We start from the raw sequence: 20,267 nt of genomic DNA, 5'->3' as shown, positions 1-20,267 counted from the left end.
GAAGGGGCCAGCCGTCTCTTTACAGAGCTCAAGAGAGGGATAGACTGGCTTGCCGGAGGCTTTTCATCAATAATGTCCTCCGCAAAATCTTGTTCGGGCAAGGCTTCAAGCGTGGCAATTTTAAAGAATTCCGCTGCTTTTTTCAACATTTTGTTGAAAGCCATATGATCATTCACCGGGGAAGCTTGTCGAATCGGGGTGGATGGGGGAGAGTCGAGCCAGACGATATCAGAGTTGTGATCGTCCTGCTGGGTGTCCTCCCAGTTGTCCATTGCTCCTCAATCTTCCTCATAGTTGTCCAGAAAAGAAGACTCCTCTTCTTCTGTATAGATGTCTCTATATGTGTCCATCTGGACCTCTTCTTGATAGTCAACTTGGTGTTGGACATCTAGGTGTTGGACATCTTGTATTTGAGGGTTAGGGTCTACCCGAGCTTTTTCCGGCAGAGGTTGATCAGAAGCCCTGAAAAACTGCTCCAGCCGATCCATAGACCCCTCGAATTGCTCCGTGGTCCACTTGGATGACCCAAATGGACCTAGCTGAGTAGGAACCGTGTTCTCCGCCCTAAGGCGTTGAGAGGATCTCCTCAGGGTGCTTGAGAGAGATATCTGGCTTTCTTCGCAAGAGTCTTCGGGATCGTCTTCCAAATCCGTGGAACCTTTTCGGCAGATTGGCCCATAACTGTGGGAGGAACCGGTACTAGGCCCACCGCCGTAGCAATCCTATTGATGCTCTTACAGATAGTCACCGAATCTTCGGGAGACAACGCCTCCGATGAGTCAATAGTGAAAATGGCTTCCACGGCTCCAGAAGGGCCAGCGGATGGCTTCTCGGGTAGAGGCCTACTCGTAGTTTTCGGGCCTGTACGGGCCTTGGAAACCATGGAACCCGTCTAAGTTTCTTGTTCTGAAACTTCGGCGCGTGTAGTTTGGGGAGTAGCGCCCTTGTTATGTTTGTTATGCCCAGTCGTCATGAGCTGCTGCGGATGCGGGGAAGGCTTCGAATCAGACCGATCCGTGGGCGCCGCCAAAGTTTCCGGCGGACCCGTTGGCACTTTCGCCTTCTTCGACGAAGTCGTCCAGGAGGGCGCTTGTGTTGTGTGCTTTGTGCGGTGCGATTGTACACCCCCGTCCCCGGGTGTGGTCCCTGTAACAAGACCGGAGTCGAGCTTGCAAGGGTCGGCGACGGGCGTGGCGGCCCTAGAATAGTCCGCCTCAAGGTCTTTAACGTCCGCGTTGGACGTTTGGTCATCTGATTTACCCCCCTCACTTTCGGCTGGTGTCGCGGCAGGGGCGGGAGGCTCCACGCGTGACATTCCGTACGCGGCCCACCGCTTCAACCGGCGCTCCTTAAGGGTTTTAGGTCCAAGGAGTTTACACGCAGAACACCGCTTCTCATCGTGCTCTAGGGGGAGACAAGCATTACACGACGAGTGCTCGTCTTTCCACGGATATCTGACCCTACACACAGGGCAGAATCTAAACGGAGTCCTTTCCATAGCAGAAGGGAAGGGTGACCAGACCAAAAAGGAAAGCAGTGGAAAAGAGGAAAGACATAATTTTAACAGCATGGCACACCCCGAGCCCACTCTGCCTACTGTGTAGGCCAGCCAGAAGGCCCGACCACGTGGAAGTCTGAACGCCGGATCTTAGGCGCCGGAAGCCACAGCCGTAGACGATTCCCCCGTAGTCTTCGTCGAAGATGTTCTTGATGGGCGAAGTGACTTAACTGGGATTAAACCGACAATTCGGTAATATAAACAATGTCTCATGAAGAGCTCTGCTATAGGGCGACCAGTTATCTGGGCGGAAAAAAACAATCTGAGGGACCTCGGCGCGTGAGGTATTTTGGGTACTACACACATCACGATAGGGATAGTGTTTCAGACACGCCTATGCCGACATCCCTTTTCGGTCCCCGAAAGACAAGATGCAATACTCCGCAGTTACCACTGGATGTCGGACCATATGCACAGCATATGAATCTAAGCAGATTAACAAGCATCAGAAATATAGGATACATTACTCACCGTAATCGTATTACTGATGCTTGTATCTTCTTAGATTCACAGGCTGAGCATAGGCCGACAGCTAGTGGAAGCTGCAGAGTATTACAGTTTGTTTTTCAAAACTCGAAAAGGGACGTCAAACAGGGCGTGCCATTAATACTATCCCTAGTGTGACATCATGTTCCCTCACGCGTGTAGGACCCTCAGATTGTATTTTTTCTGACATGAGGTAGCATGAGGAGTAGCGCGAGTACAGAGTATCCAAGCAGATAAGATAGATAAGACTACAAGCATCCATGCGCCTTCTCAGAGGGGAGGAAGGGCGGGCGCATTAAATCTAAGCCGATACAAGCATCAGAAATATGATTACGGTGAGTAATGTGTCCCTTCTGAGGCTTGTGGCATCTGCTTAGATCACATGCTGTGCATAGATTAGCGAGCAGTGTTAGAAGAAGGAGGTGGGATGTGAGAAGGGCCATGAGCGAACAAATGTCTTAGAACCGCTTGTCCCATTTGTGTATCTGTCTTGGAATGACTGTCAATGCAGTAGTGCTGAGTAAAGGTGTGAATAGAGCTCCATGTAGCTGCTTTGCAAATACTGTCTAATGGAACATTTGCAATGAAATCCAGAGTAGCTCCAGTACCTCTTGTAGAGTGGGCCCTTGGCGTAAAAGGCAGGGTTTTATCTGAAAGGGAATAGCACAGTTGGATACATCTGACTGTCCACTTAGAGATGGCATTTTTAGAGACGCCCTCTCCTTCTCTCCCTGGCGCTATGGAGACGAACAGTTGATCGGTTTTCCTTAGCGGTCTGGTCTTGTCTACGTAGTAGAGGACAGCTCTCCTCACATCTAGTGTGTCAAGTTTCACCTCAGCAGAGCTTTTGGGTTCCTGGAAGAAAGCTGGTAGCTCAATAGACTGGTAAACATGGAATTTGGAAATTAACTTAGGTGAGAACCTAGGGTGAGTGCGTAAAACCAGTTTGTCCTTATGTATAGTAAAGAAATGATCTTGCATTGACAGAGCTTGGATTTCACTGACCCTTCTTATAGAAGTAATGGCTACTAAGAAGGCTGTTTTGTAAGTCAGGTGTTTGAGACTAGACTTGTGCATGGGCTCAAAGGGTGGTCCCATGAGCTTAGCAAGTACCACATTAAGGCCCCAATCTGGTGGTAGGTTAGAAATTGGAGGGTGGAGTCTCTTTATCCCTTCCATAAATGCTTTAACAACTGTCACCTTCCACCATGACACCTTGTTATGGAAAGTGGTGTAGGCTGATAAAGCAGGTGTACTTTTAGTGAGTTAAACACTCACCCTGCATCCAGTAGGTGGGAGCATATAGGTGACCACATTAGAAGGAGTACAATCAACGGGGTTGATTTGCTTATTCTGGCACCAAATAACAAATAGTTTCCATTCATCATAGTGATAGTGCCTCGTGTTCGGTTTTCTTGACTCCTTCAAGATATCCATACATCTCTGAGGTAAATTGAGATGTCCGAACCCTATGACTTCAGGAGCCATGCTTCCAAGTTCATCGAGTTGGGTTGAGGATGCACTATTAGCCCCTCGTGCTGGGAGAGTAGGTTGTACCGGCATGGGAGTTTGATGGGGGTCGAACACCGCCAGTTTGCATAGGTGTGGATACCATGGTTGTCTCGCCCACATCAGAGGGGTTGGTGGAAAAGTGTAGGCAAATATCCCTGACCAATTCATCCATAGGGCGTTCCCCTTGGAGACTGGCTGGGGGAACCTGGATGTGAAGTCTGGGCATTACCCGTTTTCGTTTGTGGCGAATAGGTCTATAGTGTGGAAACCTCACTGAGATATGGGGTCTCCTACGACCTCTTCGTGTAGACGCGACTCGTGTTCCTTTGTGAGGGGATCTCTGCTCAGAGAGTCTCCTAGCGAGTTGAGTTCCCCCGGAACATGTTGGGATGACAGGTAAATCTTCTGTTTGAAAGCCCATTTCCAAATTTTCTGGGCAAGCTTGGACAGATTGGGATAACGAGTGCCCCCTTGTTTGTTTAAGTAAAACATTGCAGTCTTGCTGTCTGTTAGGATCTGCACTGACTGGTTGGATAGGAGGGGTTTGAATGCCCAAAGTGCTCTGAAGACTGCCAGAAGTTCCAGCAGATGGATGTGGTTTTGAGTCACTGTGTGAGACCAGAGACCCTGCGCTGTATGGTGACGGTAGTGAGCTCCCCACCCTGCCAGGGAGGCGTCTGTTGTGACAACGGCCTGTATCTCTGGATCCTAGAAGGGTTTCCTTTCATAAGATTCTCTCTTGTCCACCAGCGAAGACTCCGTACTAGTGTTGGCAAAACGACCACTAGATCCCACTGACCACTTGCCTGAGACAACTGTTTCGCCAAACATTCCTGCATGGGTCGCATGCGCAAGCGCGTGTGGGGAACCAGGTAAATGCAAGATGCCATCATGCCTAGCAAACGCATAGCTTTGCGCACCCTTATCTGGCGACCGGCCTGATATTGAGGAATTTGCAGCAAATTTCGAATTCTTTCCTCTGATGGAAAGGCCAACCCCTCTTGGGTATTTAGGACAGCTACTAGGAACTGTTTTGAGGTGCTTGGCACCAGGCTTGACTTTTTTTCGTTGATTGAGAAGCCCAATTGGAAGAGGAGGTCGATTGTTCTTTGGCTGTTTAGTCTGCAAATTAGGGGGGACTCCCCTGTAATGATCCAGTAGTCAAGGTAAGGGTACACTGGGGTTGCCTCCCTGCATAGGTGCGCCACCACCACCGCTAGTCCCTTGGTGAATTCCCCTGGAGCCGACGCTATTCCGAAGGGCAGCACCTTGAAATGGTACTGCTGGTTGTGTATTTTGAAACGCAAAAATCTTCTGTGCTCTGGGAACATTGAAATATGAAAATAGGCATCTTTCATATCCAATGTTGCCATGTAATACCCTTTTTTAGTACAGGGATTACCTTGTAGAATAGTCATGCAGAATTTTTGTTGCTTTCCATACTTGTTTGCAGGGCGTAAATCTAACACCGGGCGCATTGTCAGATCTTTTTTTGGCACAAGGAAGTAGGTTGAATAAATACCCGTTTACCAGATTGACCGGGACGACTTCTATGGCGTTGTTTGCTAGCAGAACGGCAATCTCCTCGAGGACTATCTTCTGATGTTCCAGCGAGTCTACTTTTTGTCGCGGAGGATGGACGTGGGGGCGCCCTAGCAACTCTATGCAGTATCCTCCAGACACTGTGGACCGCACCCATCTGTCTGAAGTGATCCCCTCCCATTCGTGGGTGAAGGTGGAAATACCCCCCCCCCCTACTGGGGATGCATGGGAGGGGACCTGAAGCGGAATGTCACTGCTTGTTGGGTGGCTTACCACCTCTGGCGGGCTGCCTCTACCCCTAGTGCGACCCCCGAGTTGCCCTCTGGAGTAGCCCTGTGAGGATTGGGATCGATTGTTACCCCATGAGGTCCCTGATTCTGGTAATATTTTGAACCCCTTTGGGAACTTTGGCCCCAAAAACGGCGAAAATTGTTGTTACCCCGCTGTCCAGACCAAATCTTGGTACAGGTAATGGATGCCCTGTTGCGCCATGTGTCTGAACAGATCGCCCTACCCCGTACCCTTCCCGAGGTCATTGCCACCAAGTTGGCCTTCCATGCCATTGCAGGCATGCCAAATTGCATAGGTACAGTCGACAGCACCCACATCGAGCTGACAGTACCACGTGCTATCAAGATGGTTTTCCGCAATAGGAAACTGTACCACTCACTAAATGCATGGATGGTATGTGATGCCGCACAAGTGAAAACACATTGCTGTGAACGTTTCCCGGACTCTACACAGGACTCAATGGTTCTGCAGAATTCAACATTGCCACGGTACATGGAACGCTATGCTGGACAAAGCACATGGTTATTGGCTGATTACAGCTGCCAATGCCCAGGCCCTGTGGAAGGGGGGTGTGTGTCCAGGGCAAAAACCAATGTGAGTGGGCTGCTGCGACTGCACATGCATCACGCCCCCGCCCATTCAGTGAATAGACAGCACAACCCAAACATCACGAAGATACACATGACAGGTTGCCACAGTGTGCCCGTACACACCCTGCCACATGACACACACAGCCGATACTACCACTGGCCCATACACCTGGAGCCACTGCATACATCCACCCACAATATACACCACTGCCCCACCAATGCACATGATGCCTGCACATGAGACATCCTGCATCGACAACATCATCACAGTCGACGGATTGACTCTGCCATGTGTGTACATCATTGCACAATGCCATACTTGCCAACCAATTTCACCCGCAGGGCAAAGTACACATGCACACCAATGCATTGGTCAATGTCCAGATGCCAACGTCCACTACAATGACCCAGGGATGGTAATCACCCACCGGTCCAACAACTGCATGCCACATATGCATGAATGAACAATGACACAAGATTGCACTGCATCTGATGAAGACATGATTCAACAAACACTGACATGCCCCCCACATCTACATCCCATGTAGGTGATGCTGGATATGCACTCACGCCATGGCTAATGACGCCTCTACGGAGGCCATGGAACAGGCATGAGGAGGCGTACTACAGGGCACACGTCCGCACACGTGGCATGACTGAGAGGACATTTGGACTACTGAAAGCCCGGTTCCGCTGTTTGAGCAGATCTGGCGGATCACTGCTGTACAGCCCAATGAAGACGGTAAAGTTACGCTTGTTTGTGCCATGCTGCACAATCTGTGCCTGCGCAGGAACATTCTGATGCCCCCAGACGCAGAGGATGAAGATGGGGATGGAGATGGGATGGCTCCACATCCTCCTGGGGGTGCACTAGATGGACAACGAGCACGGGATGCACTGATTCGCATTTACTTTTGAGAGACTGCACATTGACAGCATTGCATGGATAGGGCGATGGCAGTAAATAAATTGATGTACTGCAAATGAAATGATGGATGTCCACTAATGAATGATTTTTTCAATGATGATATATTCATAACATTACAACAGGGAAGGAGGTGCAATGGTTAGAGAAGCTGTACACCCGTGCCCACCCACCACCCAAACGTACCCACCCCCAACCAGGCCCCAATTCACTAACCCCCTAATGGACCTCCCCCACCACCCAAACATACCCACCCCCAACCAGGCCCCAATTCACTAACCCCCCCTAATGGACCTCCCCCACCACCCAAAAGTACCCGCCCCCAACCAGACCCAATTCACTAACCCCCCTAATGGACCTCTCCCACCACCCAAAAGTACCCGCCCCCAACCAGGCCCCAATTCACTAACCCCCCTACTGGACCTCTCCCACCACCCAAAAGTACCCACCCCCAACCAGGCCCCAATTCACTAACCCCTCTAATGGACCTCCCCCACCACCCAAAAGTACCCGCCCCCAACCAGGCCCCAATTCACTAACCCCCTAATGGACCTCCCCCACCACCCAAACATACCCACCCCCAACCAGGCCCCAATTCACTAACCCCCCTAATGGACCTCCCCCACCACCCAAACGTATCCACCCCCTTACTCCCGTCTTGTCCCCATGCGTCCTGCAGTTCCAAACACACATGCCATCATTTGCGTATGCGCTTGTGCATCATTGCCCGAGGGCCCAGTTAGGCGACTTGAGCGCCTCCGTGGACTGGCAGAGGTGGAGCTGGATGGGGTGGGGTGGTGCTAGTGGATGGCACTGTTGCCGGCATTGGTGCCAAACGTCCAAGATATGCCTGGTGGGTAAGCAACATAGATTCGGCAATACTGGAAGTGTTATTGCCCTCCCGCACATGGCGTGCCAGGGTCACTATTGTGGTGGCGAAGCGTCCAATTGACCTCCAGAGCCGACGCACAGATGTGCTGTAGCTCTCCCTCTGCAGCCTGGATTCCTCAAGCAGCCTCTCCACCAGCTGGGTGAGGGTAGCCTGCTGCTCCTCCATCCACTGCATGCGGGCATTGAGCTCAGCCTTTGAGGGGGTAGGCGACCTCATTCGACTGCGGCGTGATGTTGGGCTGAACTCCAGGTCATGGAATGATGCCAAGTCATCCCGGTTGGGCACCTCCCCCTATGGCCCTAAATCAGACTGCAGTGCTGGGGCACTGTTGTCGCTACCTGCTGCCTCCTCTGCAGTGCAGATACTTTCTGGGGTGGATTGTGTAGGCATGATGGGTGCCCCTGGCACCTGTGTTGCAGCAGGCAGCGTGGAGATGGTGGTGCCGGTGGGCGGTACATGTGTACCAGATTCTACTGGGGGCAGAGTTACAGAACTGGTAGCGGCATCCTCCTGGGCAGGGGCGCTGGCTTGCACACGTGCAGGAGCCGATTGCCTGGGCTATTGTGCGATGTCACTGTCACTTGATATGGCTGTGGGGACACAGAGAGCATGCAATTAGTTGTGTGGTGGTGCCTGATGGGTGCATCACATGGATCAGACAGGTTGATCAGTGAACAATTGCATTTACACGCATATGCTTGTTGACAGTCATGTATTGTAGTGATGTGGATCGTCATCTGGATCATGATTGTGTCCTTTGGGGGGCACTCATGCACTGCCGGGGGGGGGTTGTTAATGGGTCCTTTGGGGCACTCATGCACTGCCTGGGGGGGGGGGGGTTGTTAATGGGTCCTTTGGGGGCACTCATGCATTTGCTGGGGAGCAGGGTAGTTGTTAATGGGTCCTTTGGGGCACTCCTGCCCTCAACATGTATTCATATTTGGGCACTTATCAGCATCTGCAGGTGGGTTCGCTCCTGCCTCAGCATCCCCAATCCCATGGATGGCCTCAAGGTGGAGGACACTGCTGCAGCGCTCCTCCCATGTCTGCAGCCTCAGTGAGGAGGGGGACCCTCCACCTGTCCCACTGCTGTGTTGCCGGTGTGTTGAGATCAGGTTTTGCACCCTCAGTCTGAGATCATACCACCTCTTGTGGCAGTCCTTGATGCTCTTCGTAGTCACGCCCACAGCGGTGCACTTGCGTGCAGCTTTCGCCCACACTTCCTTCCTGCGCTGCTGTGTTGCATGCTGTTGGTCTGCACTAAACAGCATCTCGGCATGCTGCACTATATGGTCAACCAATACAGTGAGCTCCACCTCACTAAAGCGCTGTTTGCGTTGCCTCTGGGCAGGGATCCTGGCAGGCATGCTGGTGGTCCTTTTCGACTTCTCACTGTGTAGATTTAGCTTGTGCTGACTCTAGATGGCAGTGTATTGTGCTTTATATGATGGCCACCTCTCTGTTTCCTGTTTTCGCGTACATGGTATTTCCGCTTCCGTGACGACTGATGCGGACACGGTTTTTACACTGCTTGTGGGGCCGCTAGGTCCATTTCCGTGGGTATTTACGTGGCGACGGTGACACCGTTTCCGCATCCGTGTGGCGCACGCGACCGACAGCCCGTAATCGGCCGATCTTTCCGCAACCTTGCGGACGCAGAAACTTTATTACCGTCGCCACGGAATCACCGCATTCCGGACCGGGAAACTTGTAATGAGGCCCCAAGTGTAAAAAGAGACGATAATAGACGTGCAAAAAAAGGGCAGAGGAAACCCCCTCTTAAGTGCTCCCAAGGAGAAGGCCTAGAAAGAAGTTGTAAATAACTTTGTAGCAAAAAAGGTTATTGTAAAAGACATTAGAAAAAGGGGACCACAGAAAGCGGGAGAAAGAAAAGTTCTACGGAGGAGCTACAAGAGTGCATCGCAGAGAACATTGTTCCACCGATAGGTGGCATATTTCAAGACTACTGAATGACTTGGAGGAGAGACCAAGCGAAGACAAATCAGTCCCTTGCTTCATATAAGTTAGTTAATATTAGTGGCAAGGCCAGATAGGGTAGTTTGGATGGAGGACATATTTACTTTTGACTTTATGACCACAGACGAGCACCTTTACTTTTTTTTAGATAGGTAGGGTATTCCCTTTTGCGAAAGGGAAAGTTAGGACTTAATTTCATTAAAAACCTGAATCGTGTCTTCGAGTGTCCGACCCACCAGAGTACACAGACAGAAGGCGTTCAGTTAAGGCAATGAGGGCATTGATGAAGGCTCCTAGTTAGTTAGAGGAGTCATGCTTGGCAAATCATTCACCCCAATTGACGTTGCAGACCAAACAATAGTACTATATACAGGGAAAAATGGCAAACAGGTTTTTGGTAGCTAAGTTACGTAAATAGAAATTAAATTGCAGAATTGAAGGGTGAGCTGGGTAACCTAAAGCAAGGGGAGGCGGACAAACAGTAAATCATCGAAACCTACTATAGAAAGGTGGTGGGGGAATATTTGGACTCTGATAAACAAAAAGAATTCTTAGGGAAAGCAGACCTGCATAGAATTAAAGCTTAGGATAGAGAAATATTGGCGAGACCCATATCCAGGAGAAAATCGCGAAAGCAAGCTACCTTTCCCCCCGAAATAAAACCCTGGTTCCGTACGAGTTCGGTAACGCATACTATAAAACATTTGAAATGCTTGTTGCAATCACTCACAAAACTATTTCATATGGTTTTCGAAAAGGGGACCGTTTCACAGGACATGACACAGTCGACAGCCATTTTGGTGTTTAAACCTAGCAAAGATGTGAGCAAATGCTCGGGGTACCGCCCTATTTTGCTCCTTAATTGGGATTTAACTATTTACACAAAGGTGCTGGACACCCGTTTGATGAGGAACCTCTGTGAAATAATACACCCGGACCAAACCGGGTTAATCTCTGAGAGAACTACACACAACATACGCCAGGCGGTCAATCTCATAGAATGGGGGAGGAGGCAGGAACAGAAAATGACAGTGGTAGCACTTGATGCCCATCAGGCATTTGACAGCATGGACTGGAGAGGGTATGGGAAACAGGTGGGTTGGGCCCCAAATTCAGGAGTACGATTCTGGCCACCTATAAGATCCCCTAAATGAGGATATTAATAGGGTACCTGCAGAACACGTAAAAATCCCGAGAGGCACGCGATAGGGCTAGCCCCTTGTTTTTGCGATGGCTATAGAACTCCTTGCATGTGTAATACGACAGGACAAGGATATATTGGATAAGAGTATGAGACGACAATATAAAATGGCGTTATATGCAGATGATATCCTACTTTTTCTTTAAAGATACGGGGGGGGGGAGAACGTTACATATAGTGAGAACAGCCCTACTACAATTCGGAAAGGGGTCAGGGTACACAATAAATTATACAAAATCTAAAAGGATTGAATATTTATGAGAACACTGCTGTATTGAGGGGATGGGGAAGGGTGTTTTCTATAGTGTGGGAAAAGGAACAGGTGGAATATCTGGGAGTCAATACAACTGTGTCCTACGAGGGACTTTATAGAGCTAACACATCAGACCTGTGGAGAGACCGGGAAGACCTAAATAGATGAGATCTCCACGAACTGTCTTGGTTTGCCAAAATAGCAGCGATAAAGATGACCCTACTGTCCACAGTGTTCTGAGCCCTCCCCATACAGATACCAGCAACAATCATTACAAAATTTCAAGGAGAATTATTTACATTTATAGTGAATAGGAAGTGACCCAGAATAGCGAAAACGATTCTTACAAGGTCCCCGTTGTTAGAGGGATTGGGTTGCCCAGACTTGAGGAGATATTTATTAGCTGCGCAAATCGCACTCACGTTAGAACGCACATTGGACTTGTGAGCCAAAGGATGGAGGGGCGTGGAACACAGTGTCATATAGATTCCAATGGAAAATCTCCCCATCCTGGAGGGGTCAAAGAGACAGGACGGCAGTAGTCAATTGGCCTCTACTGACTGTTCATTAAGATACTGGAACATGGGGTTGGCGATAGGAGGAACAAGTCCAGGTTTGGGGCCCACGTCACTGATAAGTCATCATCCTGAGTTCACACCAGGGATGCGTACAGGCTACTTCAATAAATGGGAAGGGAATGGGAAATTAAGACCAATGGATTCCTAGAAGGAGAGGATCTAACTAACGTTTGAGGAGTGAAAGTCCAAATTCGGAATAAAGGAGCAAGAATGGTTTAGGTACGCCCAGATCGGGCACTGGATCACAAATGTGGGGGTTAAAAGGGTCCCCAATAGGACACCCAAAGGTCCGTGTTCAAGGCTATTGAGCAGGATAGGAATTCAAAGATATATAAACTTCAGGATAGGAATACGCCTGAAGACAGACTGCACTAGGAAGATTGGGAGTGTATTTGGAAAGAGCGCATAGGGGGTCGAAAAGTAGTAGTGTCAAAGAAACAGTGTATAAAAGATGCTTGATGGTATCTCAGCCTGCAAAGAATTAGCAAAATCACATCCAGTGCTTCACCACTGTGTTGGAGAGAACGTGGAGGAGAGGGTAGCCTGGATCACATGTGGTGGAAGTGTCGAAGTCTTTTGGAAGGAGGCATTGGGTTACATTAAAGAAATAACGGGAACACAATTGCCAATGGATCCACTGGTGCTGGTCATGGGAAATGTGGCGGAAGAATCTCATGCAATCAGGTGAAAAGGGAGCAGAGTTGATTGTGCATATGCTAAGTGAGGCCAGATTAACAATGGCACAGGTTTGGAAAATAAGGTACGATCACGATGTACTGGTGGGAGGATATTTACGGAATCTTGGCAATGGAAAAGATAACTGTGCTTGCTAATGACAGCTTCCAAAAATTCGTACAAGTGTGGTTCCCATTTCAGGAACATGTGCGGGAAAGAGAACAAAATTGTAAAGGCCTGGAATAATGCAGAATCTTGCAATATGGTGACCATAGGAATGGAGAATATGGCACTTCAGGGTCAGGGTAAATGTCGGTGATGTAGGAGAAGAGAGGGTTGGGAGATAAGGGAAGTGGAAGCAGAGTTAATTCAAGGCTTCCTTAAAACACAAACGTCGACTACTTTTGTTAAATTTCAGTTAGGTTATGTGGAAGGAGGTGTTCATTCATGTCATATGCGATTTGGGAGACAAAATATAATTTAAACGGTTAAACATTGCAAAGATGAGTGTACGACTATATGAAACAAAATAAAACTTATATTAAAAAATAAAAGTCACGGGCATTGGCAGTCAATTTGTCAGAAAGTATACAAGCAACAAACCCAATATTAGAACAATGCACAGACTTTAAAAACTCATAATGACAAACCAGCTCTCTGGTTGGCTTCAAGCATCTCGGAGATCCAGCAGACAAGAAACTGAGGTCGTATTCCCAACGTGGACTCGTTGCAGCAAAGTCGGAGCTCAGAAAACAGCTTCTCCAGTAACATCTGAGTGAAAGCTTGGGAATGGAGACCCTTTAACAGCAGCTGCCAGAATCTGCAAATTGTGTGAGGGATCTTCATGTTTAAAAGTTCATGGTTGTCTGGAGATGAAATTAAACATCATTTAGGACAGAACATCTGGTGTGGGGTTAGTTTAAAAGAGATTGTCGAAACATATGTGGATACCAACAACCTTTCCTGGCATCCCATTTTGTCATTAAGAGCTATAAACTGAGATGGTGTGAGATGAACACAATGAACAAATGTATTAATTTACAAAAACATTCCAAAAAACAAAGTATATGAAACAAAAACTAATTTATGAACATTTGGAAGATAAAAGCAGATTTTCCAGTCTTGTAATGCCTTTCCACCTGCAAATCTAAAATCGTACAATGATTATTATAATTGTTCATTTATAAAGTGCTTAATATCAACGAGTGGTTTCTAAGCTCGAGATCAGGTTTCGAACCCGTGTGCCGCTGCATGGTCTTGCTTCCAAGACAAACACGCTGCCCCTGAGCTATCCTTCATCCCTGATGAGGGCTCTGCCTGAATGCATGCAACAGGAAACTGCATGCGTAGGGCTATGCCCGTAGGAGCTGTGGAATATGCATCAATGAGTAAGGGCAGGCCAAAAGTTAATTTATTTTGTTTAATGAACATCTTTTGAAGGTTTTTTGAAATGCTGAAAAGGTAGGTGATGTTACCAGTCAACCCCTGCATTTCAGCCTCACAAGACACTATCCCCTCTACAACAAAAAAACATTAAGAAGTTCTTTTTTTTTAAATTGTTTATTCAGTTTTAAGGGCAATACAAACGTGTACAAAACAATCGAACCGTAAACCCCCAGCTCCCTTCCCCCAAAAACCTCCAACCTCCTTTCCCCTCCCCCAGGTCCCCTCATCCCCACCCCCTGCCCCTGACGAAAAACAAATACACCACAAGTATTGGGATCAGAGCCTCTGTGAGAGGCAGCGTTTCAGATCAGTTCTGGGCACCATTGCACTGTAAAGTCGTCTTTAGGAAACGTTATCACCTCACACCAGTCCTTTTCAAATCGAAGCACATCATTGTTTATTGCATACGCTGCCCATTCTAGGGCCTTTATGGCCCATACCTTCCGAATCCAGTCCTGGAAGGTCGGTACTTCTTCCCCTTCCATCTTTGCGCTATTAATAACATAGCAGCCAACGTGAGGACAATGTGGGATTTTTGCTGCGCTCTGGTTGTGCCTCCCAGAGGCCCCCCATCCAGGGCCAACAAAAATGCCTCTGGGAAGGGGAGATTTCAACGAGTACCACCTGAACAAGTGGGCTAGTGCCTCTTGGACCGCTCTCCAAAAGGGCTCTATTCTGGGGCATCTCCACCACATGTGGGACCAGGTTCCCGTCCCCCTGCATCCACTCCAAAACACCTGTGAGGATTCTGGGAAAATCTTTTTAAGCCTGACCGGAGTGTAGTGCCACCTATGTATTATTTTATAAAAGGCTTCCTGGAGCTGCAAGGACTTTGCCACTCTGGGAACGAGTCTCTAAAGTTACTCCTAAATTTCCCGGCGGATATCCGTCATCAGGGTTTTCTCCCACTACTCGGCAGGATAGCTCAGGGGCAACGTGCTCGCCTTGGAAGCAAGAAGACACGGAGCAACACAGGTGCGATCCCCGAGTCCGCACTTAGAAACCTCTGGGTATTAAGCGCGTTATAAATAACCTATCATATCATGTACGGCCACTTTAGCTGGGGACTTGTGCAGCACCTTATACAAGTCCGATATAAGACCCTTGGAACTATCCTAAGTGGTGATAAACCTCTCCAAGGTCAGCAAATGGAAAGATGCCACTTTAACCTCCCGGTTTGTTAGCCAGTGCCTCATATGAAAGTACCTCAGTCCCTCTCCTTCATCCAGTCCCAAAGGTCTGCTTGCTATCTATGAGAGTCCAGATTGGGTGCCCCACGTACATGTCTCTCAGTCTCTGCCCCCTGCCACTTATGAAACACCCCCAGTTCCATGCCCAGAGGGAACGGCAGATTTAAGAAAATCGGCATGAAGGGTGATGGCAAAGATGTGATGCCCCGTTTTTTTTTTAACTAGTTTGTCCAATATGTCCGCTACAAGTTTTGTGATACAACTCTGGTAAATGTGGTGTGGTCTGACTTTGAAAGCCAGAGAACATTCCTTAATTCATGTTTAACAACTGCCGTTCCATTCCCACTCATAACTTCCCATGGGTTCCTGAGAGCCATTCCCTATAATCCAGACATGGGACACTTCATAGTACAATCGAAAGTCTGGGAAAGCCATCGCTCCTTCCCTCTTGGGTGTAGTTAAGAAGTGTCGACGAATCATGGGCATCTTGCCCGTCCAAATAAAGTTGCTAGTGAGCCTCTATAGGTCTGCAAAAAAACTTTTCGTTATAACTACAGGTACGGCCTGGAACAGGGAGAAGCCAGGGGAGAAAAACAATTTTAATGGTGGCCAGTCTAACCTGCCAGGATATTTTAAGGCCGTTCCACTTGTGAAGCTCAATCTGAATGTTAGACCGCACTGGAGGAAAATGTACACTATACGAGCCTGCTAGTGTTGGAGAGATGGTAACTCCCAGATATTTAATCCCCTTGTGGCTAGAGGTAAAGGGTGAGGTTACTTTCAGTGCAGCTGCCTCCTAGCCATCAACGTTAGGTTAAGCAACTCAGATTTTGCGACGTTAATCTTTAGTCCGAAGACAGTCCCGAAGTCGTGAAGGCAAGCGTCCCCAAACAGCACGATCCTCCCCGCAATGAGAGACAGTGAAGGACTCTCCCAAAATGGGAATAAGGCCAAGACAGAGTGCGGGTGAGCGTAAATGGGAGTTTTATCAATCAAGATAGGGCATGCAAAGAACTCTGCAAACTCCGAGAGCGCTCTGTCTGACAATAGCAAAGACAGGCGTATATATTTACAGAAAACGTCATCAGAACCTACATACTATACGGGGCACCAGTTCATTGGGATTGGGTGGCGACGACTAACTATAGGTGCTGCTGCGGCGTGGTTGGTCTTGGCTGGAAGACGTCACGGGTCAGCCTCGTGGGTTGGGCTGGGCCTGGCAGGTCGGCTTGAGTTCATCCGGGCGGTGTTGGTGCGCCAATGTGGGCTGTGGCAGAGATGAATGCCTTTTCCTGACTTATTTGCCCTAGGCCATGCACACCGCAGTCATTCAGTCATTGCAATGTTATTCTCTTTAGTAAATCTTTGAATAGGTTATTTTACAGGTTAATGCAACACAGGAGGAATGCACCTTGTGAGGGGTCTGGTGGCCGTTTGTCAGGGCATGATTACCTGTGTCCTGTTGACCGGTATCATAGGTCGAGGGGCTGGGTCCTGGGGCATGGGACGGGTGGTACATGTCTTTCTGTCTTGTTAGAAGTTATTATGAATGGGCCGCTGTATATTACCCCAGTGTTGGGTGTCTCGATTACACGGAGTCATAAGTCTTAAGATGATCTGGTGGATTGTGAGGTTTACGAGGGGGCGCTGGTGGATCTGTGTATTCAAACAGAGGTTTACTGCCGTGTTGTAAATAACGCAGGTGGCAGGCCGTGGCCTTGGATGCTGTAGCGGGACCTACAAATCTTTGAAGCGGCTCCAGCCTAGTTGGGGGAGGTGGGGCAGCGCGGCGCAGGCCTCAGCTCTCTTATCTGGCAGACTTCGCAGGGTGGGAGGGAGAATGGCCTTGCACATATTTACAAAGGTATTTTTCCCGTGTGTTGCCGACTTTTAGGTAAAGAACATTAATAACATCTGAACACTCTTATAATGTTCACTTTAGATCACTCGAACACATACATTTCAACTTCATTAAACGTTTCTTGGATACAGTCAATCTGAGCACCTTGTGACTGTATTGCATTCTATCAACTACAGCATTTAATTATTTATATGTATACTTGCATTATGTGAGGTAGTGACCTGGTTGGTGGGACACAGAGAAGGACGCCCGCCACCGTGCGTGACGGGAATGACACATAAGGGTTGAGATATCTACACAAGACTAGAGTGTTTGCACGTCTTTCTCATAAGCCTCATGTATAATTGCATGCATCCTCCTCTGTAGTCTAGCAGCATTAGTTCAGTTATGGCGAGGGGCCGCGGGGTGTGGGTCCTTCATTGCTGGTGTCATATAAGCATGCGCTTCTACAACCATTACACAATTTTGCAGGTTCCTTTAGGAGAAGTAGTTTTTAACATTCATACTTGGGTTTTTTCTGCTTTCATCGGAAGGCCATGCTACAGTTCTCCCCATCGCCCCGGCCTCGCTGACCGGGTCGTGCTGGGAGCAGTAATACATTGTGGAAGGTGAAATGTTAGTGTTAGTTTTTTATGCTAGCTCATGTCCGTCTTGTTCGTGGGAACGCGCTCACAGCGGATCTGCCAGGGTGCTGCGGCGACAGGGATAATTGAAACTCTCCAAGGGTGGGGGCCGCGCTACAGTGCGCTGAGCTCACACCATCTTTACCAGACAAAATGGTTTCTGGGCCTAGCTAAATTTTAATACATGTGGGCAATCAATACGTGTGGGCAATGTCTCCAGCGGGTGAACCCTCCATCACCTGGGCCCGGGTGGCATGAGGGGACGCCCAATGAGCCATAGCCCTCACCTGGGGAGAAAACGCAGGCGAGGGGGGTCTCCTGGACCAATCCTCCCCTACAGTCGCTTAAAACCTCCCTGGTCCTCACCAGAGACTGCCCAGGGTCTGTAAGTGTGAGTAGTATGTTGCCGGTGAAGGCCGCCACCTTGTGTTGAATACCCCCGAAGGGAATCCCTTGAACCTCACCAGATCATGGTCTGCAATAGAGGTTCCAGGTAGAGCGCATAGGGCAGAGGTGATAGGGCACACACCCGATTGGTGCCTCTGGTTCATCGGAATGTCCCTAACAGGGAACCGTTGATGAGGAGCCTAGCTGAAGGGGACCTATAGTTCGGCCGATACCAAGCTGTATTCAATGCGAGTGGCAGCCATGGACATTGGAAAAAAAGGTGAATCCACAAACTCCTCACCCCGGGCCCCTCTCCAGACATCCAGCAGGCGGAGGGCATCAAATGTATCCTGAAATGATTGAGGCAACTCCACCCTTGGAGGAAGCCCTGCCAGCGCTCCTATCCAACTCCTGTGACATATTAAAGTCACCCTTCATTACGATGTTGCCTTTAGAAAATCATTCCAGTCTTTGAGAAAGGCCTCTTGGCTAATATTGGGGGCATAGATGGAGGCCCAAGTATAGGTTTTCCCGTCTGCCTTCCCCATCAGCATGATGTTCCGGTCCTCTTCATCTGTCTGTGAACCAGTTATGTGCAGATTCCCCCCTTTTCGGAAGCCCACATCTTGTTGGGGCCCACAGCGTGGAAAACCTGGGAGAAGCCTTTCAAACAAAGTCTCCCCTGGTCTCCCCGAATAAGAGGAGTTTCTTAAAGGGCCACCACATCGGGTTTAGTAGTCCTGGTGAATTGCTCAAATATTTCCTCTTCAGAGGGGAGTTTAGGCCCTTCACATTATGCATAACCCATTTTAGCTACGGTGGCTGTTGTGCTCTCGCCTCAAGACTCCCTGGCTCCTATGGAGTCCGCAGCCTCCCTCTGTGCTCCCTATCCTTTTGTATAGAGCTCTCGTCAGTTCCCCACACCCTATTCCCAACACCCCTTCCTCACCCTCCATTCTGGAGCCACAGGACTCCCAGCGCTCCCCTTCTCCCCCAACTCCACCACAGGCCCAACAGCCCCAATGGAATACAAGATGGTTAACTCATAACCTTCTCATAATTACCTGACAAAGGGATAAGACATTGAGAATCATCAGTATAGTTAGTAACACATATCCATTTTTTGCTCAAGTAACTGAAAAAGAGGACCCGTACATATGTTATACAAAACAGGGGATAATGATGCCCTCTGTGGGACGCCAAAGCAAAGCAGGGCAGAAAAGGCCTCTGCTTGTTTGCTGCATACCCGCATCCACTCCATCGCTTGATCACTAAAGTTAGCCACCTCCTGTAATCTGGTCAGTAGCAATGGGTGGTCCACTAAATGAAACGTGGCCGATAAGTCCAAAGACATCAGCAACATAGTTTTACCTTCATTAATGTTCGGCCTCATATTGGACTTAAGTTCCAATAAAGCCGATTCCGTGCTGAAGCCTGGTCTGAAGCCCGATTGAAACCCATTCAGAATTGGATGATCTGTGGCTGAATATTTGTTCGTCGGCTACTCTGTCCAATATTTCTAACAGAAATGGCGAGTTGGATATGGGTCAATGGTTAGTGGCAACTTTGGGATCCGCCCGTTTCTTTTTTATTTCTTTTTTTAGCAATGGTGTAATCCAAGCACCCTTCAGTCTAGTGGGAACCAATCCTTTAAAGGATGCATTGACTAGTTTGGTTATGGAGCTGATCGATCACTGTGAACCGCCTGATAGCTGAGGCTGGAAAGATGTCCCCTTTACATGAGGGTGTTTTACATTTGGCCAGCATAATACGAAGTTCTTCATCCGTTATGCTCTTAAAATTAAAACTAGGTACAGACTGCAATGCAGGAGCATCTTCTTTCAAAGTACTCTTGTTGGGCTTAAGGGGCTGACAAGATTTTGCCCTTTTAATATTGCCTTTAATCTTTACAATTGTGTCCAGCATGGCCTTTTGAATATGCACACACCACTCCTAGATAGTTTCTTGGAATTTGATGGCTTGAAATAAAAAATGAAGAAAAAGTATTTCCTGGCTTTAATAATAGCCAATTTAAATTTCCTAGCGGACTGCTGATAAGATAACTTATGCTCCTCCGTTTTAGACTTTATCCACTGGTAGAAGTCTTTTCTCTTACCCACTTCTTAATACTTTTGAGTCATCGGAGAACCAAGTGTTATTGGGATGGGTAATCACCTTTCTGCTTTTAAGGGGCGCTAAAGTGTTGGTTGCCTTGTGAGCGTATCTAGCAGGGAGTTGGTCATGTTTTGAAATCGAAGGGTCCTTCTGCAGCAGGGGTGT

General features: G+C 48.5%; 1 protein-coding gene across 3 annotated transcripts in view; it reads right to left on the bottom strand.

Annotated features, from left to right (window-relative positions):
- The window catches only part of LAS1L (LAS1 like ribosome biogenesis factor), a 948,139-nt gene that overhangs the window by 447,890 nt on the left and 479,982 nt on the right, over window positions 1-20,267 (bottom strand). For all 3 annotated transcript variants that reach the window (XM_069612531.1, XM_069612530.1, XM_069612532.1), the window contains exon 9: window positions 13,131-13,346. In XM_069612531.1, the coding sequence (XP_069468632.1) occupies window positions 13,131-13,346 (216 nt within the window). The remainder of the gene's footprint in view (window positions 1-13,130; window positions 13,347-20,267) is intronic.

This window comes from Ambystoma mexicanum, chromosome 5p, assembly GCF_040938575.1.
Source record: "Ambystoma mexicanum isolate Mex_15411 chromosome 5p, UKY_AmexF1_1, whole genome shotgun sequence".
Lineage (NCBI taxonomy): Eukaryota > Metazoa > Chordata > Amphibia > Caudata > Ambystomatidae > Ambystoma > Ambystoma mexicanum.
Note: the sequence above shows the minus strand (reverse complement) of the source record. Positions and strands in the feature narration are given on the sequence as shown.